The sequence below is a fragment of the Sorex fumeus genome, unplaced genomic scaffold, assembly GCF_029834395.1.
Source record: "Sorex fumeus unplaced genomic scaffold, SorFum_2.1 ptg000054l, whole genome shotgun sequence".
Classification (NCBI taxonomy): domain Eukaryota; kingdom Metazoa; phylum Chordata; class Mammalia; order Eulipotyphla; family Soricidae; genus Sorex; species Sorex fumeus.
The window spans coordinates 7,120,392-7,145,120 of NW_026606111.1; the positions used below are offsets into that span (position 1 = coordinate 7,120,392).

Below are 24,729 nucleotides of genomic sequence, written 5' to 3' on the forward strand. Positions count from 1 at the left end.
ACTTTATAAGACAGTGGATGGAAAATAGAGGGGATAATACAGCTTGGGGCCAGAGAGATAACACAGTGGGTAAGGCGCCTGCCTTGCATAGAACCATCAGGTTTGATCCCTGGCATTCCATTCGGTCCCCTGAACACCACCAGGAGTGATTCCTGAGTGCAGAGCCAGGAGTAAGCCCTGGGCATCACCAAGAGTGACCCAAAAACTAAAACTAACAAAACACATCCATCTTAATTCCCAGCAAGGCAAGATGCAACCTGTGGGTCCCCATGAAACATCAGAGGCCCTCAAGCACTACCAAGATGATCAGGGTAATATCCCTGGCACCCCATGTCCTAAGCAGCAAACGCGGGTCCTTGCACTTAACCTCGAGACCAGTTGGCCAAGAATCACCAAGTGGGGCAAACCTGGGCTTCCCAAGTATACCACTTGGGAACATCTGTCCCCCTGCCCTCAAAAGAGAAACTATATGGGCTGCACAGATAGTAAAGCTGGTAGGGTGCTTGCCTTGCAAGCAGATGATCTGGGTTCGATTCCCAGCATCCCCTATGGTCCCCAAGCACCATCAGGAGTAGTAATTCCTGAGTGCAGAGCCAGGAGTAACCCTTGAGCATCACCAGGTGTGGCCCAAAAACAAACCAAAAATAGTATGAGAAAAAAACACAGAAAATTGTGAAGGCTTTACTACTGAGATCCTTGCTAGAATACTAAGGAATCCTAATTCCAGGTAAAAGCGCACTTGTAGTAACCACAAGTTACAAGTTACTACAGCCCAACCAAGTGTGGGCTGGTGGATGGGGAAGCGATGCTCAGTGAAAGGACAGGAACTGCCTGGCTGTTACCGGGCAGAGGGATCGACAGAGGCCTCAATGCCAGTACTCACATCCAGTACTCAATCTCAGCCTGAGTAACAAACCAGACAGACATATCTCTTCTGCACACCCCTGTCAAGACAAGAGACACCACTGAAAAATGAACAGCATTTAATGCAGAGCACAGAGACACCTTACCTCCTGAAAAATGTTCAATGCTGCAGAGGAAGACACAGGGTCAAAGCTATGGGCAATCCTGTTACACCAATTCAGCAGATCCCTTCAAAGAAAAGAGACAAATGCATATGGTGTAAAAACATGGCAAGAATATACAGTCATCTCACTAAGACTGCACACGATGATACTGCAACACAGTATCAGATTCCAGTGGGCTGGAGCTAAAGCACAAGCAGTAGGTGCTTGCTTTACATGTAAGCTGACCTGGGTCTAATCCCCTGCACACATGTGGTCCCCTGAGCTCCTCCAGGAATGATCCCTGAGCTCAGAGCCAGGTAAGCCCTGGGCAATACCCAAAAACAAAATTCGGATGAACAAACAAAAATAATTAAAATAAAAGGATCAGAGACCAGAAATATGAAAGACATTTGGCCCAAAAAGTCTGGGAGCATCTGAAAATGACAAGACTCTCTTTCTGCTCGTAGTGAGAACATTGAAAGCATCAGGGGAACACGTAAATGATTATCCCAGGTGTGCGGTGTACCTCCCCACAAATCACAATTTATGCCAAACCGAGTGGCTAGAAAAGGAACTAACTTCCCTGCAAATTGAGAGCCCCACTCATTCCTAGCTTTTCCTAAAGGACAAGTCAACCATGAAGAGTAAAAAGCAAAGGGAGTCACTGCCCACGAAAAGGCCTTCTAGCTACTCAACAAGCTGCTTAAGCCACGATCCCAGAGACTCAGAAACAAATCTCAGAACCCAAGGGCTTTTGGCATTAGGTTACCAGCTCCGGGCCTCCCCAAGTGGGAAAAGGTGCTGATCCACCGCCTGTCCGTCTCCGTCCCCCCACCCCACCTCAGGGTCCAACATCTTCCAGAGGCCAACAGTCAGGTAGGGGCCTCATGGGGTGGAGCCAGCCCTTTCCTCCCCCAGCACCAATGAGACTCAGTCACCGCCCACGCCCACGAACAGGCCTTCTGGCTACTCAATAAACTGCGTAAGCCATGATCCCAGAAACTCAGAAACAAATCTCAGAATCCAGCAGCTTTTGGCAGAAATCCCTTCAGATTTAATTATTAAGATTTAAGAATTCTAAATTCACACAGCCAATTATATGCTATTCATAATCAGATCTGAGTTTTGGGTTAAAATCCCAAAGAACAATGGTGGGTCTGGTGTCAAAATAGTGAATGTAATCAAAGTAGAGAGTAATGTGGAAATCATCTGCCCCACAGGCAGGGGGAGGGTGTAGGATAAGGGGTATACAGAGAGTTTTGGTGGTAGAAAATGTGCACTCATGAAAGGACGGGTGTTTCATCATTGTATTACCGAGATTAAAACCCAAACCCAATTGTAACTGCTCTCATAGTTATTCAATAAACAAATTCATAAAAAAAAAAAAAAAAGTAAAAAGCAAAGGCCCAGAACTGTCTACAGAAATATCCAAGAGCCTGATTTTACAGCTCCAGTATCACAAAAGGATACCCCGTAAAAAGTAATGGAACCATTCCAAGTTTGCCTTTAAATGTCTCCCCTCTGTTCTGTTTTTTCTTAAAGAGGCTAGGATACAGATCAATCCTCCTCATATGTAAGATCCTGGGTTTGATCCACGGCACCACAAGAAAGAAAAATTATATATATTTTTAGCTAAATTTCCATTAGCCTCCACAACTAGCAACCACAGAACTGAACCAGAGATCTGACGCCTTCAAATAGTCCAATGTGTGATTCTAAAACCTGATGTCAATTAACCATTTCTACATGTAAGAATCCTTGCAGGGGTCCAGGAAAGTACAGGAGTTCAAGTGCAAACTGCAGCTCAATCCCTAGCACTACATGGATCCCTGAGCAAAGAGTAGCCCAAGCACCCCAGCTCCAAAGATTAAAAAGGCCCTCCCGTTGATCATCGATTTGCTCAAGCGGGCCCAGTAACGTCTCCATTGGAGACTTTGTTGTTACTGTGTTTGGCATATCGAATATGTCACGGGGAGCTTGCCAGGCTCTGCCGTGCAGGCGAGATACTCTCGGTAGCTTGCCGGGCTCTCCGAGAGGGGCGGAGGAATCGAACTCGAATCGGCCATGCTGGCTGCGTGCAAGGCAAACGCCCTACCGCTGTGCTATCACTCCAGGGCCGGATCAATAGCATAGTGGGTAGGGCGTTTGCCTTGCATGTGGCCGACCCGGGTTCGATCTCCGGCATCCCATATGGTCCCCCGAGCACTGACAGGAGTAATTCCTGAGTGCAGAGCCAGGAATAACCCTGAGCATCACTGGGTGTGACCCAAAAAGCAAAAAAAAAAAAAGATTAAAAAAAAAAAAGTCATGGAAGGGCCAGAACAATAATTCACTAGGTAGGGCGATTGCTTTGAATGCAGCCAACCCAGGTTCGATCCCCAGCATTTCTTACGGACTCCAGAGCACTACCAGGTGTAATTTCTGAGTGCAGAGCCAGGAGTAACTCCTGAGCATCGCCATTTGTGACCCAAAAAACAAAACAAAAAACTTCAGCTGTTTTAAATAAATCAACTTAAAAAGTGTTTAGTCTAGTACCTTAGAGACAATTCTCTTCCCTCCAAACTTAGTCTTTTTTCTCTTCTGGCTTCTGACTGTCCCTCAGGTACTTGTTCACATCCAATAAGGCTGCCTCTTTGGGCGTGTTTCTCTCCAGTGAGTTGGATGTAGATGTCAAGGAGGTGATCAGTTACTGCCATCAGGTTTGGGTATCTGGTCTGAAGAACCTGAGAGAGGGAGAAAAGGCAGGAACACATTCAACTTTTTAAAATTCTGTGATCCACTCCAAATATATTAACTCCATTTTCTCAGTACCTAACACAAACTCCCTGAGTGTGAGCAGTGACATCAAAATTACTAGATTAGTTAATGCAGTGAAATGTTAGCACACTGTTAAATTTATGGTGGTATTATGGTGACTCAATAGGGTGTTTTCTCCACTTTCGTGGAAATGTGGAAATTTTCATAAAGAGGAAAAGGGCTGTTTCAGTGACTAGAGAAATGTAGAGCAGGAGCACTGGTCTTCAGTAGGCAAAGCAGGGGCAGGGGCGAGGAGGGGAAGTCAGGGAAGGAAACACTAGGACAATGGGGGAAGAGAAAATTGCCTGCCACAGGCAGGCTGGGGTTATAAGGGAACTGGGGATACTGGTGGGGGGCAGTGGACACTGGTTAAGAGAATGATATTGGAATAATATAAGCCTAAAACTCAATTATAAATATCTTTGTGACTTTGCAATTCAGTGAGTCAATGTTTAAAAATTAAAATACATAAATAAATGAAGGGTACCGAAGCAATAGTATAGCAAGTAGGGCATTTACAACTTGCATGCAGCCAACTGGGGCTCAATCCCCATAATCCCATATGGTCTTTCGAGTATTGCCAGAAGTAATTCCTGAGTACAGAGCCAGGAGTAACCCCTTGAACATTGCCAGTGTGACCCCAAGCGACCCCCCCACCACGCCAAATACAAAATCAATACATTTTCTAATAAATACATACCTCCTTCAATTCTGTCTTATCCATGTTATCCAAGTGGATTTTAGTCCAATATTTATCTAGTAAGGTAGCATGACTATTCAGAGGTCGATACCAATTTCCTCCACAGCTCAAGAGTCTATTTCAAAAGCAAAAAGTTGTTATCAAATTCCCAATTTTAATCACTAATGATGTTTCTGGATATTAGTTGCTGGATATCTTGTATACACAAGCGTGGCTCACTATCGCTTCTGGTGCTGTATAAGGCTTCAAATTTTAAGGATAGGTAACAACCTAAATTTGACTTATCCTAAGAAAAGCTTTATCAGTTATTTTTTTAAAATCACTTATTTTCAAATCACTGCAAATGATTCTCTTAGGTGTTGGGATTTCAATGACATGCTCCTCTTAAGGCATGACTTCAACAAAGAAAAATTATAATCCATAGGGTCATGGTACAAGATTAATGCTTTAAACCCTAACATCTGAAACTTTAAAAATTTTTTTAAACATATATATATTCATATTTTTTGGTTTTGGTTTGTTTTGGGTCATATTCAGTGGTGCTCAAGGTTTACTTCTGGCCCTGCACTGAGGAATCACTCCTAGTGGTGCTTCGGGACCATACAGAGTACCAGAGATGGAACCCATGCAAAGCAAGCATCCTATCCACTGTACTATTGCTCCAGTACCATATAATTCCTAATATTTAAAGTGGAAAGTTTACTGCTAATTACTAGAACTATTAAAATTTCAAGAAGAAAAGAAATCTTCATGAAACCTGTTTTCTGGGTAAGCCACCTGCTTACTCCTGATTCACTGAATCATCTGACAGCTGTACTGAGGGGATGGATGGTGAGTGCCCTTCTGCGCTTTAAGCCTAGGAGGACAAGAGAAGAACCGCCCCTTGCACATTCAAAAACACTACAAAAGGCAGAGCCAAAAACTGAATTCAAGCCTGAGCCTTTTTTTCCCCCCTTGGTTTTTTCGTGCCACACCCAACTATACATGGCTTACTCCTAACTATGCACTCAGGTTTACTCACTCATGCACTCACATCACCCCTGGCAGTACGAGGGGGACCATATGAGATGCTGGGTTAGTAGGTGTAAGCATCTTAGCCACTGTAGTATCGCTCCAGCCCCCAAGTCTGACATCTTTCTATGGTATTCCAAGTCTTTCTAGGAAACAAATGTGGAAGGAAAAAATGCTGGCCCCTCCGAGAAAAAAATCAAGGTCCATCCAAAGTAGACCCCAGCATCAGGGTGTTCCTTGAGCACTGCTGACTAGCCCCATCCTCTATCTGGAAATGAATATTCACTGAGACACTAAAATCATAAGTATCAGGGCTGGAGAAATAGTACAGCAGGTACTGTGCTTGCCCTTAATGTAGCTGACCCTGGATTGATCCATAGCACTGCCGGAAGTGACCCCTAAGCACAGAGACAGGAGTAAGAGCTGAGCAGTCCCAGGTGTGGGGAAAAACGTTCACTAAATATCGTATTTTTACTCTTGGAGACTTTAAAAGCTAAATTGTATAGCTAGAGACTAACAAGTAGGGTCAGAGAGATATTACAGGGGTTGAGACTCCTGCCCAGAATGCGACTGACCCCAGTACAAATCCCCTGAACACTGTCAGGTCACCCGAGTACCACTGGGTGGGTCCCAAACCCACACATACCCCCAACAAAGAAAAGAAACTGGGGGATGGAGCGATAGCACAGCGGGTGGAGCATTTGTCTTGCATGAGGCCAACCCGGGTTCGATTCTTGGCTTCCCATATGGTCCCCTGAGCACCACCAGGGGTAATTCCTTGTGCATCGCCGGGTGTGACCCAAAAAGCAAAAAGAAAAGAAACTACTGCTTTTGTGTTGTAGACATGGACAGGAACATACGTTGTCTCTGGTCAGATTTTATTCCTTTCTTGATGCTAATATTTAACTTATTAAACTTACAAACTGGGGCCGAGGTAGGATAGTGAAGGGGTTAAAGGGCTTGCCTTGCACAAGACCCTACTTCAAGTCCTGGCACCAAACACGACCTGAGCCTCACCAGGAGTGATCCCTAAACACAAAGCCAGAAGAAAATCCTGAGCACCGCTGAATAATAACAGTCAAATAAAACATACATATTATTCATCACCACGGCCATGGCAAGTCAATAGCTGGGCATTACTACGTGACAGTTATTAACACGAAGCACATTAATTCTCATAACCCTTACAATGAACACTTCTTGGTCTTGGTAGACTCTACAGTGGAAACAGAAAAGGTTAGCAAGACATACCTTCTGGTTGCAAAGAACTGGAATCCAGGAGCCACTTTCAGACAGTCTCCATGGCCAGGAATCAAGAGCTCTCCATTCTCCAAAAGAGGGATCAACACAGAAACCTAAATCCCAAAACCCCACCCATAAAGTTAAGACAGAAGTAACAAAAAGGAAAACTAAAATCAACTTCTATCCAAATGATTAAACACTGGCTTAGAAGGCATTGCTGGGGAGGCCCCCACCCACCCCAAAACAAGAACTTTGTTTATTCAATACTGCCAACATAGAAACTACCAATGTATCATTTATCAGATCACGAAGAAATGTACTTAGCTATGAAACAGGAATATATCCCACTTTCATCATGCATAGTCTACAAGGAATTTTCCTCAAGCTCATTGATCTCCTTTGGCTTTATTCCTCCCCCACCCCACTCCCATTATTTATTTTCTGGTTTTAGGGCCACACCCAACAGTCTCAGGGCTTACTCCTGATTCTGTCACTCAGGAATCACTGGTAGCAGTGCTCAGGGGACAAGATGAAGTCAGGGTCAATCATCCTTTGGCTTTAATTCTAAGATACTTAAGCTTAATAAGTGAATAGATAAATGATAGGATGTGTGTTTGGGGGTGGGGAGGGGGGACTGGGAACATTTGCTCAGCCAAGAGTGCTAGGGAAGGGAGAGACTCGACATGTTCCTTCCTCAGTGTGGTGCCCGGAATCAAACCCAGGGCCTCTTACATGCAAGGAAAGTGCTCTACTACTGAGTTATACAGCCTGAGTCAACAAGTAATTTTGAATTGGTCTTGGAGTTTTTATTTCAGGTTTTAACTAAGTCTGACCTGTGCAAATTAACCCTGGTTCTGGACTAATTAAGAAAACTGACTTCACAGAGCAAGAGAGATAGTACAGCTGGTATGGCACTTGCCTTATACAGCTGACCAGGTTTCATTCCCAACATTACGTATGGTCCGTTGAGAATCACCAGGAGTAATTCCTAAATCCAGAGCAACACCCTGAGTATCCTGACTGTGGCCCAATACAAAGAAATAAATGAGAAAATGGAGTTCAGAACCAGGGAGATAGCTGGGTTGGAACAAGTGCACTGCCTGCTGGAGCCCCAGAGTTGATGCCAGAAAAGCATGATGCACCAAGCACTAACAGTTGTGCCCCACCTCCAAAGAGGGGAAAACGTCCTAGTCCCAGAAAACTAAAGATAATGACTTCTACCATGCAATGGAGCGATAGCACAGCGGGCAGGGAGTTTGCCTTACACATGGCTGACCAGGGTTTGATTCCTCGGCCCCTCTCAAGAGAGCCGGGCAAGATACTGTGAGTATCCCGCCTTCCAGGCAGAGCCTGGGAAGCTCCCCATGGCATATTTGATATGCCAAAAAACAGTAACATCTCACAGCGGAGATGTTACTGGCGCCCATCAATGAACAACAAGAGGACAGGGCTACAGTGCTACAGTGCTACAGTGCTACCATGTAATATCTCTAATCAAAATAGCTACTTTGTGGATAAAGCTGGAAAGTGTCATGCTAAATGCAGTACGTCAGAAAGATAAAGACAAATAGGTGATCTCGTTCATTGCAAGTAAATTTAAAAAAGGGAATAACAATAAAACTAAGCAGAGGGCCAGAGCCATGATACTGTGAGTTGGTACAGCCTTGCACGCAGCTGAACTGGGTTCAATCCCTGGCATCCTGAGTGGTCCCCCAAGCACCGACAGGGTGATTCCTGAGTGTAGAGCCAGGAGTACCCTGAGCATTGTGGGGTGTGACTCAAAAATAAAATTAAATAATTATGTTCAAAAATAACAAACCCTGAGGGCAGAGATTTAGTACAACAAATAGTGCATTTGTCAGGGCTGTAGCAATAGCACAGCGGGTAGGGTGTTTGCCCTGCACGCAGCCAACCCGGGTTCGATTCCCAGCATCCCATATGGTCCACCAGCATCACCAGTAGTAATTCCTGAATGCAGAGCCAGGAGTAATCCCCATTCATCACCCGGTGTGACCAAAAAAGCAAAAAAAAAAAAAAAGTGCATTTGTCTCACACGTTCAACCCAGGTTTGATCCTGACACCCCATTATGATCCTCTGTACCCATCAGGAGTGATTCCTGAATGCAGAGCCAGAGGTAAGCCCTAAGCACTGCCGGGTGTGCCCACCCCCCACACCTTCCCCCAAAATATTAAACCCTGAGGTATAGGAGAGAGAGCAAAATGGGTTAAGTCAGTTGACTTACATGTGCCTGACCTGGTTTCAATCCCTGGCACCCCATATGGTACACTAAGCCCCACAAGGAGTAATCCCTGCCAGGTATGCCCCACCCCCCCAAAAAAAACTGCAAGACACAAAAACTGAAGTCATCTAAGGTAAGGGTGAAAGGAAAAAGTCCTTTGGACTGGGGGCTATGCTGGACTATCAATGGTACTTTGGTGAGAAACACAGTGTCATTAACCCCTAAAACATATAAGCATTAACATCTTTGAAATTTTGTTATGTTTTTGTGGTCACACCCGGCAATGCTCTGGGGTTATTCATGACTCTGCACTCAGGAATCAATCCTGGCAGTGACCAGGGGACGATAGGGGATGCTGGAAGCCAAACCGGGGTAAGTCACATGTATGGCAAATGTCCTGCTCACTATACTAACACTCCTGCTCCAGCACTAATATTCTTATAAACTGAGACCTCCATAAATAATTTTTTAAAAGCATCATGTTGTTTGTGGATTGGAGAAATAGTATAGATGTTAGTACAGAAGTAGTATAGGAGTTAACGTACCCTGCACGTAGCACACAATCCCTGAAATCAAACGGTGCCCCAAGTAAAAAGGACTAGACCTCCAGGTTCTTCCAGGCATAGCCCCAAACGACCCCTACATTCCCCCCACCCTGGCCAAAATATATGTTTGGGCTGCAGAGATAACTCAACAGAGCACATATTTGGCATGCACTAGGGGCTCAATATCCAGCATTGCAACGTGATGCGCAGGATCACCAAGCGCACACACACACACATTTAATGTAATATATACATATATGTGCATATGTATAACAGCATACAGATGCACGTTTATGTATATAAAATCTTTTTAGTCCAACACACACAGTTGGGCTAGAGAGATTAAAGCAAGTAGGGTGCTAGCTTTGCATATGGCCCACCCAAGTTGGGTTTGATCCCCAACACCTCCTAAGCACTGCATGCCCATCCCCACAAACCTCCCCCCAAAATATTAAACCCTGAGGGATAGGAGAGTAAAATCACTCCTTTTGCCAGGAGTGATCTCTGAGCACAGAGCCAGAGTAAGCATTGAGCATGGCTGGGTTTAACCCCAAAACCAAACAGCAACATGTTATTTAAATCATCCCCTAACATCACTTGTAACAAAGTTCTCTTTACAACTGGAGAGTAAGGCCATGCACATGGCTGACCCAGGTTGGATTCATGTCACCCATTATGGTCCCCTGAGAACACTTCCGGGGTGATCCAGGAGTACGCACTAAACACAGCCGGAGTGGCCCCAAAACCTAAAGAAATTAGAAAAACAAAATTCCCTTCAAAGACAGGCACAATGCTGGGAGGCAGTGATTAATGAGGTAGCATACCACGTCTAAGGGGGCATAGTCAATATCCTCCAGAAGGATCCAATGCCCCTTTGTGGCTGCCTGTGTGAGGGTACCAGGCTGCCATACAAACTCTCCAGGGACATCTGTGCAGCGATACATCCCTAACAGCATCTGTAGAAAGAGGACAAAGTACATTACAGAAAACCCACACCTATGAAGTCACCTGTACTCTTCCAATTCACTAAATTTCTACAGGGAATATAACAAGCACTCGAGGGTCTTATTCTTGGACCCATCAGTTACAAGAAAAAAGTATGCTCCTATGCTACTAGCAAAAACGTACAATTTTTTTTGTGAGCATGTAAACCCACCAAAATTTACCATTCCTTAATTACCTTACTGTCCGTCTGATCTCCAAGCTGAACTTTGAGAAGCTGCGGGGGCTTCCTTCTACCTGTCATTGCAGCTAAATATTCAACTAGGGAAGTTTTGCCACATCCTATTGGTCCTTCCAACAGCACAGCATTCTGAGAAGCAACAGCCATGGCCAGGGTCTGAAGATTTTTGCAGACTGACTCAACCAGCACGTAGGATTGTAAGACGAACTCCTGTTCATGTGAAGAATTCCTAGTACTCGTCTAAGGAGGCAAGTCAGAAATAGACATGTCAAAAAAAATTCTGTCCTCCCAAAGCACAAGTTCAATTCTGTGGTGCTTCCACTGACCACTACCTTCAGTCAATCAACAGTACCAGAACCCTAACATACATATTGTCCAGGACTGGGGAGATGACTCAAGAGGCTGATACATATGCTTGGCTTATGGAAGCCTTGCGTTCCACACCCAAGACTATATGGTCCCACAAGCACTGCCAGGATGGTCCTGGTGGCCCTCAGCACTGCTTGGGAGATTTTCCCCTGAACAATTTCCAGGCAGCTGGAAAGCCCTGAAGGCTCTCTCCCTCAAGCCTGGGTTTGGTGGGCTCAGGCTGCTCCCCCACCTGGGACGGCTGATGACATGGGCGGATAAAGGAGGAAACAAGGCCGCCAGGCTGGTGATCAGTTGTTGTTTATTCCATTTTCCCCACGTGCTTGTTTCAGTCTCATTGAGCCCCCATTCTAGTCTCACACTGCCCCTCATTCCCATCTCCTCCGGTCTCTCACGCTCATCTCCCCATGCTCCATCTCGAAGCCTGGGCTCTCTCTAGTCTCCCTCCAACTCCCAGCATTTGGGGTAGACACCAAAGCCCCATTGTTGAGTAGCACAATCAACATATCAAAAGCCCTTCCTAATCAATCGCTAATCAAGCTCAAGGGCAAAATAGCACTTAGGGGTATTTTTCCTCTCCGTAATCCAATAACTTAATTAACATCTTAATTAAGTCTTTTTTTTCTTTTCTTTTTCCTTTTTGGATCACACCTGGCGCACAGGGATTACTCCTGGCTCTGCGCTCAGGAATTACACCTGCCGGTGCTCAGGGGACCATATGGGATGTTGGGAATCGAACCTGGGTTGGCCACGTGCAAGGCAAATGCCCTACCTGCTGTGCTATTGCTCCAGCCCCACATCTTAATTAATTCTACTTCTTAACATTATTTGGTATGGACACAGAAAGAGATACATTAAACTTGTAGGGTGGCTCTCCTGGGGACATCTTGCTATCTCAGACTATAGTGCTCAGGCCAAATGAATCTTTCCCAACCTTAGCAGGGTCCTATCTAGTTACACTTTCCGGATCTTGACAGAATTTGTCCATGACCATGCTCTTAACTTAGAGTTAAACATTATGGCACTTTGGACTGGCCCATTTCGATGCCAGGGTAGCTCACAGCTTGCCTGGGTCCATCCAGTCCCTCGTCGGGACCCTGCTTTTGGGGTGCTAGGAAGTAAGGGCAACTGAGGCTTAAGTGGAGAGAACAGATGCCCAGGGGTGAATATCACTAGGAGTCAATTAACTCCCAAGTTCAAAAAGCATAGCATTAACTGTCTTCTTGTGTCTATACAAAAGGGACATTGCTCTGAATTAACTATGCAAAGGACTTAAGGAGAAGAGAAAAGCAATATTTACAAGTTAACAGAGTCTGATTAGGAGATAAAGGTAACTGACCAGTTGGGGAAGCAGAGCACAAAGAAAGAGGTTACAAATAAACACAGAGGAAGGGGAGCACTGTGATGGGAGTAACCCAATATACTAAGCTCCCTGTGGCAAGGCAGAAACACTGGACAAACCAAAGCCTACATTTCCGACCAAAAAAAAAGTACATATTATTCAAAATAAGGAGAATCTGCCTTTCCACCTTTCCTTCTTCCCACCCCCACTACTCTCACATCCTAGGGGAAATAATGCACCAACCATAATACAGAAGATAATCTTTGGAAAAGTAAAGTATCAGGCCAGAGAGATAGGTCAAAAGCTGGAGTCTATGCCTGGCCTGCTGAAAGCCCGGGTTCAATCCCTGACACCACAGAGTGTCCTGAACACTGTCAGCAGACATCTAAGGACAAAGCAAAGACTAGCCCCTGAATATTACCAGGTGTGGCCCAAAAATCAAAAAAGGTATGAACTACAGACACACAGACACAGACACAGACACACCTACACGATTAACTTTACATCATCAGTCACTCTCAAGCATAGCTAGTCCCCTCAAGTTGAACGAAGGCAGGGCCCTGAGAATGGCTCAGCGGGACGGAGCACATGCTCGGCCTACAGGAGTCCTGGGTTCAATTCCAGTGCCCCATGTCACAAACCCAAGGTACCCACTGGCTCTAATCTTCAACCAGTGCAACTCTCACTCAGCCAGGGCGACTCCTCTCTCTTCCGGGTACCACCAGGTGTGATTCAAAAAGCAAACCCAAACAATAAAAAATATATTCAGATGAGATGAGATTACAACAGCGTTGTTAGTCTTGCAACTGGGCAGAGAGGCTGCGTCACTGCACACTCGGCACTTTCACCTGAGAGCCCCAGTCACTACGATTCAACATCAAGCTCCCCAAAACCAGAATCCTCCCCTGTTCTAAAATGCTAATCCCAAATTTCTCTTACTCTTAGGAGAATGGTGCAAGAGGATCCTTGTGATGAAAGAAATACACTAGGGGGTTTGAAGTTCAGGTTTCTTGCTAATTACATACAGAGTCAGTTTATGAAGTCTCTGAGCTACATATTCAGAATGCGTGCTTTCCTATATGTAGTACATCACACTCTAGTTGTTTTCAGTTGTAATGGCAATCTGAAGGTTCAAGAAATGACTCAGGCGGCGAGAGCAATAGCACAGTGGGTAGGGTGTTTCCCTTGCACGCAGCCAACATGGGTTTGATCCAGGCATCACATATGGTCCCCTGTGTCCTGCCAGAAGTGAGCCCTGAGTACTGCCAGGTGTGGCCCGAAAAACAAAAAGAAAGACCCCAGGACCTAACTCCAGGAAGGCCCCAGATGAATCTAATCTCACAGTAACCAGTGAAAACCACTGCTGCAGAGAAGCAGGCTGGTTCCCCATGGCTCCTGATTTTGAGCTCTAAGTCTATCCAAAGTGCGGTCTGGTGCCACATTCTTTGAGGGGGGAAAAGGTCATTTCACATGACAGAGAAAGTTCTCAACAGACACCAGTTTCCCATACAAAAGACTACTCGCATTTTAACTGGACTGATGCTGGGTCTCCAGGAAAAGCCATTCACCCTTTGTCTTCCATAAATGTGCTATCACAGGATGCACCCCACAACCTCACAAAAGACAGCACAACACATAAATAAGAAAGATAAACATAAATGGATGAAAGAGCTTTGTTAAAAGTGAAGAGCGTTTGAAGAGCTTCTAAGAAGTATGGGTTAAGAGGGGCCTGGGTGAATTCCTCTTCTGAACACTTCTGTGATTTGGCAAACCCACTCTGATTTTCAGCCCTAACAGAGCCCAGCCAAGAAAAATATCCTACTCTGTGGTGGGGTGGGAGGAAGGCCAGCAACTTTCTGGGGCCAACATACCAGGTCTCCAGGGGCCGGCGACTGGCCCGGCAACAGCACACCACAGACGGCTGTCACTCTGGAGGACAGGTCCGCAGAAACGATGTGTCCCTGCGCGTACTTCAGCTCCTTCTCCTTGTGCCAAAGGGAGGTCTCTGGATTGGCCAGGACCAAGGCCTTTTCCAAGTCCTGAAGCTGGGCCTCTTCCAGCAATCTGACGGAAACGAGCAGCTCATCACTGACCTGAATGTTCACTCGAGCCACATCAGGGACGCCAGGAATGGTCCTGCTTACCTCAATCTGAAGTGGATCAGTTCCTCATTACTAAATATCTTCTTCAGGAATGATAATTTGTGCTCCTCGTTCATAGACGTGACCAAAGCCAGACAATTGGCTGTGTACCTGGAGGAAAAAGGATATGCTCAGCTGACCTCTGAAGAAAATGCAGTGGCCAACTGAGTATGAGGAAAGGAAACCTTAGAGAATTTATGTAATGTCATAAGACAAGTCACAAGTAATTCACCTCACATAATATACATGAAGCAGATGGACACGGACACACGGACACACACACACACTCCCCTTCTATATCACTATATAACCTCATTTTCCTCACATGCGGGTGGACAGACACATGGACACACAGACACACACACAGACGGACAGACACACACACACACTCCACTTCTATACCACTGTATCACCTCATTCTCCTCACAAGTGACCAGTAACTGGAGGATACTAACCCAAAAGGCCGCAGAACAAAAAAAAAACCAGTTTTAAGTGGGCTCCCTTTTCCTCTCTATACAGGAAATGAGAAGATACAGCCCAGCAGCTACGTACCAGCGGACCAGAGTGTCGTGGCTGCGAAGCAGCGGCACACACACGCTCCAGTCCCAGAGCTCGCGGAACACCGCCTGCTCCTCCTGCAGGAACCTGTAGGCCGCTTCCATCAGGTCGCGCAGCTTCATCCGCCTGCGCCCATAGCGGACGGGATTCGCGTCGGAGCTCTCCAGGAAGAGTCTCTGGAAAACTGGGGAGGAGTCCTTGAAGTATCTCAGGGCAAACCTTCAGAAAGAGAGGGCACGATATCCTGAGGGGAAGACTCAGAAGGACACGTCTCCCATCACAAGACAGGGCCAAGGAGACTGCTCGTCAATGTGGGGCCAGAATCTGTCCCTGGCACGGCATGGTCCTAGAGGACTACCAGGAGTGACCCACCCCGCCCCCAGCACCATCCAAAAACCACCGTGGCCCCAAAACTGAAAAGACAAGACAGGAACACAGATGATAACAGGAATTCACAAGAGTCTGAAAACAAAAATCTAAGTCACTGTAACATTGGATCTTTTGATACTCTCGGCACTTCAGATTCAGAAACTGGGAACTGGGCATGAGGCCCCGGACTAAGAGAGGAACAAAAATCCAAGATGTACTTACTTACTTACCTGTAAGTGCTTAAATGCGAAGTGTTCACGATTGAAAAATCATGCAGTGAGACTGAAGGAACTTTCCTGACATGCTTAAATTCCCTTAACACAAATCCACAATAAAACATCGTGCTTAATGGGGAAAAACTGAAAGCCTTCCCTCCAAGATCAGTCACAAGGCTGCCCACTCTTGCAACTACTATTCAGTATAGTACTGGAAGCCATAGCAATGAGGAGAGAGAGAGATACTAAGGGCACCCAACATTAAAAAAGAAGTCAAACTCACTATCTGCAAATGACATGATACCATACTTAGAAAACCCTTAAAAACGCATTCAAAAAACCCTCTAGAAACAACAGACTTGTATACAGTAAAGCAGCAAGCTAAAAAATCAACATGCAGGGGCTGGAGCAATAGCACAGCGGGTAGGGCATTTGCCTTGCCGGCGGCCAACCTAAGTTCGATTCCCAGCATCCCATATGGTCCCCTGAGCACTGCCAGGGGTGATTCCTGAGTGCAGAGCCAGGTGTGATCCAAAAAGGAAAAAAAAAATCAACATGCAGAAAACCACGGCTTTCCTATATGCAAATAATGAAATAGAAGAAACACAAATTAAAAAAACAATACTATTCACAACATTGTCTCTACAAATCAAGTACCTTAGGAAATCAACTTAACAAAAGAGGTGAAAGGAACCAGAGTGATAGTAAAGCAAGTAGGGCGCTTGTACCCAAATCAACCCAGGATCAATTCCCAGCTTCCTAAATACAGAGCCATGAGTAAACCAAATATTGCCAGGTATGACCACCTCCCCCCCAAAAAAAGAGGTGAAAGGCTCATACTAGTCTGTAAAACACTACTAAAATTTAGTAAAAGAGGGACCGCAGTGATACTAATGAGGGGCTAGAGCAATAGCACAGCTGGTAGGGCGTTTGCCTTGCACGCGGTTGACCTGGGTTCGATTCCCAGCATCCCATATGGTTCCCCCGAGCACCACCAGGAGTGATTCCTGAGTGCAAAGCCAGAAGTAACCCTTGTGCATCGCCAGGTGTCACCCAAAAAGGCAAAAAACAAAAATGAATTTTTTTTTGGCTGTTTCATTTTGGACCACACCTGGCAGTGGTCGTGACTTACTTCTGGCTCAAGGCTCATTCCTGGCGAGGCTACAGGGCAATGTAGGGTGCCAGACATTGAATCTGCATCAGGCGCATGCAAGGCAAGTGCCTGACCCACTGTACTCTCTCCAGCTCTTCCCCTCTCCATTTTAACGGCCCAGATTTTTTTTTTTTAATTTGGGGGGGGGCCACACCCAGTAGTTTCAGGACTGACTCCTGGCTCTGTGTTCAGAGATTACTCCTGCCAGACTTGGGGGAGTATTTGGGAATAAAACCCAAGTTGGCTGCATGCAAGACAAACCTCTGCCACCTGCTATACTATCGCTCTGGCCCCTAACTTTGCAAATTCTTTTATTTCCTCTCATGGGTACTTAAGGGGGAGGCAATTCAAGCTGAGGAAGCACAGAAGAGAGACACTGAAGAAACAGACATAAAAGCAGCAAATGAAGAGGTTGGAGAGAACTCAGGGAAGAACCAAGCTCCTGGGAAAAGTGAAGATGGGGGAAATGGCCCTGGGGTGCCAGGACCAAAAAGTCTTAAAGATTTCCCAAAGCATGGGGAGAGCCAAGGCCCTATTTCCCAACCCCTCTCCAAGTGATAAAAGTCCATTCATTCTCTGCCAAACAGAGAAAAACCTTTGCCCGATACATAGAATAACTGAATGAGGAAATGTATGTATTCTAGTAAAGGTGAGATGCCTACACCATCCCGACCAGAGAGTTGAGAGGAAAAGGAGAGAAATCAAATGCAGGAAGAAAAAGAAAGGGAAGTAATGGGCGGACGGGGATCGGGGCTTCAGTTATACTGTGATGTGGGCGAATGGTATACCTGTATCTCTGGAACACAGGTCAACAATACCAAAAACCTGAGATCTACACTATAACCACCTGAACTTTGTAATGTGCCTGTCAAGGTGAAAGGCAGGTTAGGGTGGGGGGGGGGGGGGGAAGGGGTGCAAAATATGGAAACACTGGTGGAGGAAAGTTGACACTGGTGATGGGATTCATATTAAAATATTACCAAAAATAAAATATGCTGAAAATTCAACTATCAATAATTTTGTAAATAACAGTTCCTTTTTTGGTTTGTGTTTTTTTTTTATTCCTTCCCTCCCTCCCTTACTTCCTCCCCTAAATAATTAAAAATTACTAAGAATAAATAACCCTTGTTCCTTCTAAGTCAAAGCTCTTGGAGAGGTGTGGGTCACACCTGACTGGGCCCAGGGGCCACTGTGGTGGTGGTGGTATGGTGTGGTGTGCACCCCCACCCTCCCCCATGCAAAGGCAAGTATCTTAAACCCTGTACTCTGCTCCAGCCCCAAATTCCTTTCTTGCTTTTTGTTTTGGGGATATACGACAATGCTCAGGGATGCCTCGAGACGGCTTAGAGCCCGTATGTGCTGGGGATCAAACCCAGGTCGGTTGCATGCAAGGCAACCACCTTAACCCCTGCACTCTCTCTCCAGCCCATATTCCTATTTTACCTATCTCACGTCTCACACCTTGACTTTCACTTTTCTTTTTCTTTTTTGGGTCATACCTGGCAATGCCCAGGGGTTACTTTGGCAATGCTCAGGGGACCAGATGGGATGCTGGGGATCAAACCCAGGTCAGCTGCTTGCAAGGCAAACACCCTACCCACGGTATTCACTCTGACCCCTTCACTTTTTTTTTTTTAACTTTTTGGGTCACACCCAGCGACGCTCAGGGATTACTCCTGGCTCTGCATTCAGGAATTACTCTTGGCCAGTGCTCAGGGGACCAAATGGGGTGCCGGGGATCAAACCCGAGTCAGTTACGTGCAAGGCAAATGAACATGAGCTACCTGCTGTACTATAGCTCTGGCCCCTCACTCTGATTTTAAATCCAACTGAGGGGATAAAGAGAGAGCACCATGGGTAAGGCACTTAGCTTGCACGTGGCTGACCTGGGTTCAATCCCTGGCATCCCATGTGGTCCCCCAAGCTTGCCAGGAATGATTCCTTAGTGCAGAGCCAAAAGTAACCCCTGAGCAGTACTGGGTGTGACCCCCAAAATAAAATCAAATGGAAGTAATAAAAGATAGCAACATGGTTTTGTGAAGATTGAATAACATGTATAATATGCCTAAATATACGAATACCAGCTGAACACCACACTTGGGGTGAGAACTTGGTGGAAGACCTCACTGCCTGTCCATACAACAATTCACAGACAAGGCTTCTGAACTACTGCTAGAAAAACCAGGGGACCGAGCAGGGGGACACATTGGTGAGGGTGCTGCTGTCCCTGTGGGGCTGGTGGAAGAGCCGCAGGGAAGCCAGGGCCAGGCTGGCAGGCACCACTGGCTCTAGTTCCCCTACCTCAGCCTCTTCCCCCAGCAACCCCCACAGCCACTCACCAGAGAGAAGGTCAATCACTTAACACCCACTGTGGCATTTGGCCCAGCCCAAGTCAAAGCTTGGGGGTGTCCATGCCCCTCCCACCCAAAGCTCTGGGATGTCCAGAAGAGGAAGCAGGCAGTGAGCGATTCTCCACCCATTTCAGGAAAACCCAAACTACCTGCCCTAAGGGGAGTCTCAAGAAGTGGCAAAGCTCCCTCTGCCCTCTAGCTTCACACGTCACACAAGAGAGCCTGGGATCCCCAGAGACATCAGCGAGTATGTGAGAGCAAAAGCCTATTTTTGTTGTTTTCATATACAAAAAGCCCCCCTTTTCCAGGCAAGGGCGGTTCTTTACTCACGGGAGGACATCAGGATGGCTGCCAAGGAGTTTGCTCATGGACACACACAGCCGTTCGTGTAGGTCGTGATTGACCTGGCCACCAGCTTTGATGGCTTCCGCATTCCGTTCCAGCAAATCCAAAAGGAGGGGGCGCAGCTGGCGGGCCACCAGCACAGTGCAGTCCTTATCCAGAAGTAACTGCGCCAAGACACTGAGGATGCTCTGGCGATCCTGAGGTGTCCACACCTGAGAGAGAGAGGCAAAACAGAATCTGTGTGAACAGAGCACAGAAGCCTTGTTAAGAATCAAAACAATCTATTGTCCAGATTTCATATGGGAGTCTGTCTAACGTGACCAGCTGGTGGTCTAACGTCTGTCTAACGTGGGCTGGTCACGTAATGAGATTTAAAGACGACCTCTGGACTAGAGCTGTTACCGACTGGATTCCACGGGATGTCAAAAGACCGCGTGGCCGCCCACCTTCCAGATGGTCAGACTTCTTCGTCAAGATCATGAACGATCGGTTTGAGGCCCTTCATGTTCCCGGAGTGAACAGATGCCATTGGGCTACACTAGCACGCGACAGGAACAAATGGAGACGTTACTGGCGCCCGCTCGAGCAAATCAACGACTAACAGGAAGTTAAGTGATTAAGTGATTAAGTCTGTCTAACAAAACCCAGGGGCAGGACAATCAAGGACTAGAATTACTTTTCAACATTTAGAAGCTGTTAGTGGCTATTTTTCCTCCCATTTAACTACCAGACTTGAGGACCTTCATCATTCAAGTCTCATGAGATTAAAAACACCGCTGGAGAGATAGCAAGACTACAAAGGCTTCCATCTCTAGTAAATAAAGCAGACCAAAGGAGTCACAGCACACTAAAATACAAGAGGAAACTGACCGGCAGGGGCTAGGAATGTCAGTAAGCACAACAGGGAGAGAAAAATTCAAAGATCTCCTGCTGCTGGTGTGTATGCAGGTCTGAATAGTCCTTGCTGCCATACAACACGTGTCTGCAAGAATAAACTACCAAAGGGGCCAGCAAACCCTCTGCTCCGGCAAATCCAGAACTGTGCACACAGCCCAAAAGAACTTTGTTTTTATAGAGAGGCCAAAAAGAGCACGGGGGTTAGGTTGCATGCGTGACACTCGGCCCACCCCAGGTCTGACAGAACTCTGGGTCAATCCCTGCCACCTCACAGACACTCCTTTATGGGTATAGGAGAATCCTCGCCCCAAGCACAACACCGAAGGGCGAGAAAGTACCACGGCATCCTGCCACCCAGTTGGCCAAGAACTGGTTACAGAGCAAGCAGCTAGACGAAACCTATATACCATGCATCCTGGGGGCCGGAGGTATAGTACCATGAATACGGCATTTGCCTTGCACACAGCCGACCCAGGTTAGATCCCCAGCATTCCACATATGGTCTCCCGAGCACTTCTAGGAGGAATTTCTGAGGACAGAGCCAGAAGTAACCCCTGAGCATCGCCAGGTATGACTGAAAAAGACCCCCAACCCTCCCCCAAAAAAAGGTAACAACCCAGATAACACAAAGGTTAAAAGGGGTCACACCTGAGTAGAGTCAGAATAGTGAGAGCAAACTGGGTGGCCCAGCCACGCCCCCTGCCCGCTTCCCCAACATAAAAGACTAGAGATACAAATCAAAATTCCTCATTGGTGCTGGTGCACAAGTGGAGATGAAGGAAGATTTGTGCTGGGAGAAGGTATGAAGCTCAATGCCGCACTCCGCATCCCTGTACAACCTTCCGTGCTCTGTCTGGGAGGACTCTTTCCTATAACTGCTCCAAAACTGGATCTTTTTTTGACAACAAACAAGCAATCTACTAAGTCATTTTCCATGGGGGGAGGGGGAGGGAGGAGTAATAGGTGAAGGCAGCCTGAAAGCCCTTAAAGTATAAGATCTGAAGCTACTGTCAAGTAGTGTCAAACTGAAGTTGGAAGAAAGTAAGTCAAACCAGTCCAAAAACCATGTGGTGGTGCTAGAAAAATCACACACACACTTGAAGTAAAAATTCTAGGATGACAGAAGCAATAAGGATGAACTAGGAATAGAATGAATGAGTGGAGGAGTCGGAGAGATGGTAAGGAGCAAGGAGTGGGCCTTGTATGAGCTGTTCCAGGTCTGATCCCCTGTACTCTATGTGAGCCAGGAGTAAGCCCTGAGTACTAATGAGTATGACCCCAAAAAACCAATTAAAGGAAAAAAATTTTTAAATAGAGGGGCCAGAGCCATAGTACAGCAGGCAGAGCATTTGCAGCTAAATCCCTGGTACCCCATCTGGTCCCCTGAGCCCTGCAAGGTGTAAGCCCTAAGCACAACTGGGTATGGCCCCCAAACAAAAAACAATCCACACGCAAACACACACACACAGGTGAAAGGAGTTTGGACTGCTGGGTATAATTAGTGCCTGGGTAGAGAAAGTATAATCTCATCAGTTCAGATAAAGAATCCTAAAGCACATTCCTAAAACTTGTTTACAGGGAATCCTGATTTAGGAGACCCCTCCCAAAATCTAGGAGCTTCCTTGGCTTACTTTCCCCTCCTTTGCCTTTCCCTAAATTAAGTCTTTACTGAATTGGGTGAGGGAGGCGTGGGGGGGGGGGGAAATCCTCCTACAAACCCCCAACAACAGTGAGAATATTTCAAAGTCTTTGATTTTCCAGCATAAAAAGCCCTGTTTCCACAGATAGGAGAAAGAGAATGGCAGCTCGACCAACTCCTCTGTGAAAACAGACATCACTGAGACTAGAGAGAACTGAAGGCAAAGAGATGTCCAAGAGTCCCTATCTCATTAATTCAACTTACATCTAGAACTATTCATTACAAACACTAATCACACTATCTGTTCCTCAGATTTATGCAGATCAAATTCTGAAAAAGCGTATGTGATAAGGGCTACAAACCACTTCCTCAACCATTCCCAATATTTAAATACCCTTTTCACATCAAATTACAGTAGTGGGGTATGTTACAAGTTCCCTTTAACAGGCCCAGGATCCTTAGAACCTCTTTTGAAGTCAAGAAAAACATCTCCAGCAGTGTAATTCAGTAATCTGGCACTAGTCCAGCTCGCTCAAATCAATTCCCTTTCCGAGTTTCACCCACCAAAAGGCAGATTTCTTCCTATGCCTTCCATCTGGGTTCCTGATTCCCTCTGTGGCATTCACAAGCCAGAATACCCTGAGTGCCACTCCTACTCTCACCTGTTGCTTCTTAAATTCAATTTGCTGTTATCAAACAGAATGTTAGTTTCCTGTCTCTCCAGACCCCAAGTACTACTCACTCTGCATCCACAGATACATAATTTAACAGTTTTAGTAATTGAAAAACATAAAACATACTCTACTCTCGGAGCCAGAACGAGAGTTTGCCTTGCAAATGCCCTAACAGGTCTGATCTCCAGCACCCTGTATGGTTCTGAAGCACCACCAGGAGAGATCCCTGAGTGCAAAGCCAGAAGTAAGCCCGGGCATCGCCAGGTGTGGCCCAAAAACAGAACACATAAAACCACTTTCTATTTTCATGAAGTTCATGAATAGTGGGGGGCAAGGAATAAAAATGTGTAACATTGCAATAGGTTCTTGAACTCATAGGACCTAACTAATAATAGTACAGTGGGTGCCTTGCACATGACAAACTGGGTTGGATCCCCAGCACCACAGGCTCCCCCAAGCCCGCCTGGAGTGATCCCAGAGCGCTGAGACAGGTTTTAAGCCCTAAGCACCACTAGGTGTAACACAAAAACGAAAGCAAAAATCAAAAACACTTTAAAAATAAGAAAAATAGAAGGACAGGTGAGTCCATACTTCTCTTAGTAGTGAAAGACCCCACTTGCCAGCAAATTTGAACTGCCCTGATAATTCACATGATTACTACGGTAGAGCCGGAGGTAGCCTGTGATCCATCAGTGGGTTTGGGGTACTGATGAGAAGCCTCCAAATCTGGAGGCTAAATTCTTCGAGGGCATACACCAAGAAAGGGCCTTTTTTCTCTTCTTAGGTTCCCCCGAGGGAGTCACCCCACACCGCCAGGCAACAAGACTTGTCAAGGGGATGAAGCAAAGGGTAGGGCCTGCAAAGGAAAAAAATTGAAACACCACCGCCAACTGGGTGGCAAGACCTGTCTCCCTTCGCTGACAACACACACGTCACAGGAAACAGGCAGGCAACTTGCATGACATTTTGGAAAAAAATTTAAAATATTTATTTATTTATTAATGGCCGGGTAGAGTTGGTAAGTGTTTAAGTGGGTGGGGGAGAGGAACTGCCCCCCACTAAGGAGGGAGAAAGTGAAGGAAAAAAAAAAAAGAGGTTGCTACACTTTCCATCTCTGCAAACCAGCGCGGACGCCCCCATCACCTGAGCTGCCCCGAGGACCCGGCCAGAGCGACAGAAGCACGGCAGCTGTCCCCAGCCAGGGTCGCGGGCGCCGGCCAGGGGGCCGCCGGGCTGTCCCCGGCCCTCCCGCCTCTCACCTGCTTGGCCAAAAACCTGCCCAGCTCGCTGCGGCTCTTCTCGTTCTTGGCGGCGATGAGCCGCAGCGGCGCAGCCGCCACCTCCAGGGAAAGGTGCTCCATGGCCACGGGCCCCTCCGACCCGGAGGCCACAGCCCCGCGCAGCTCCGCACGCAGAAGCCCCCACGCGGCCACCGAGCTCCCCGCGCCGGAGCTGCCACGGACGACGCCCCCCGCCCCCGAGGAAAGCGACCGCCGCCGCCGGCGCCCGGCGAACACCGCGAAAGCAGCGGCACACGTGCGGGGGGAGGGAGCGAGCACGCGGCGCCCTGCGTCATCAGCCCGCGACGGCGCGGCGGGGGCGGGGCGGGGGCGGGGCTACTGGAGCCCACGCCCACTCTGCCGCCCCGGAAACGCCGGGTGTTCCTCAAGGCGGGTCTGTTCCGCAGAGCGCGGGAATTCCAAGGGAGAGATGGCTTGGGGCTGGGGCGGGGTCCCGCTCGGTTGGAAGATCCCGGCACCACCACCGGCGCTGGGAGACAGTGGGACGAGACCCTGGAGGGGGAATGCGCTGGAGCGTAGACGGCCACCGAGCCGCCGGCCTCTGTGTCAGCGTGCAAAGAGCTGAAAAGAGCAAATTCTCTCCGAGCTACCGATTCCTCTTCCGGACCTATGCAGAGACCTATGGAATCTTGGTTTCAAGTGTGACGTGCA

General features: G+C 47.0%; 1 protein-coding gene across 1 annotated transcript in view; it reads right to left on the bottom strand.

Annotated features, from left to right (window-relative positions):
* Nucleotides 1-24,255, bottom strand: part of MDN1 (midasin AAA ATPase 1) — a 133,407-nt gene extending 109,152 nt beyond the window's left edge. Inside the window, exons 1-11 of the mRNA XM_056125352.1 lie at nt 24,037-24,255; nt 19,553-19,779; nt 15,129-15,353; nt 14,580-14,687; nt 14,307-14,499; nt 10,722-10,964; nt 10,366-10,497; nt 6,766-6,869; nt 4,504-4,618; nt 3,543-3,730; nt 1,011-1,092 (exon numbers count right to left, since the gene is read on the bottom strand). Of these exons, the coding sequence (XP_055981327.1) occupies nt 1,011-1,092; nt 3,543-3,730; nt 4,504-4,618; nt 6,766-6,869; nt 10,366-10,497; nt 10,722-10,964; nt 14,307-14,499; nt 14,580-14,687; nt 15,129-15,353; nt 19,553-19,779; nt 24,037-24,138 (1,719 nt within the window). The 5' untranslated portion in view covers nt 24,139-24,255. The remainder of the gene's footprint in view (nt 1-1,010; nt 1,093-3,542; nt 3,731-4,503; nt 4,619-6,765; nt 6,870-10,365; nt 10,498-10,721; nt 10,965-14,306; nt 14,500-14,579; nt 14,688-15,128; nt 15,354-19,552; nt 19,780-24,036) is intronic.
* Between the last annotated feature and the right edge of the window lie 474 nt (nt 24,256-24,729).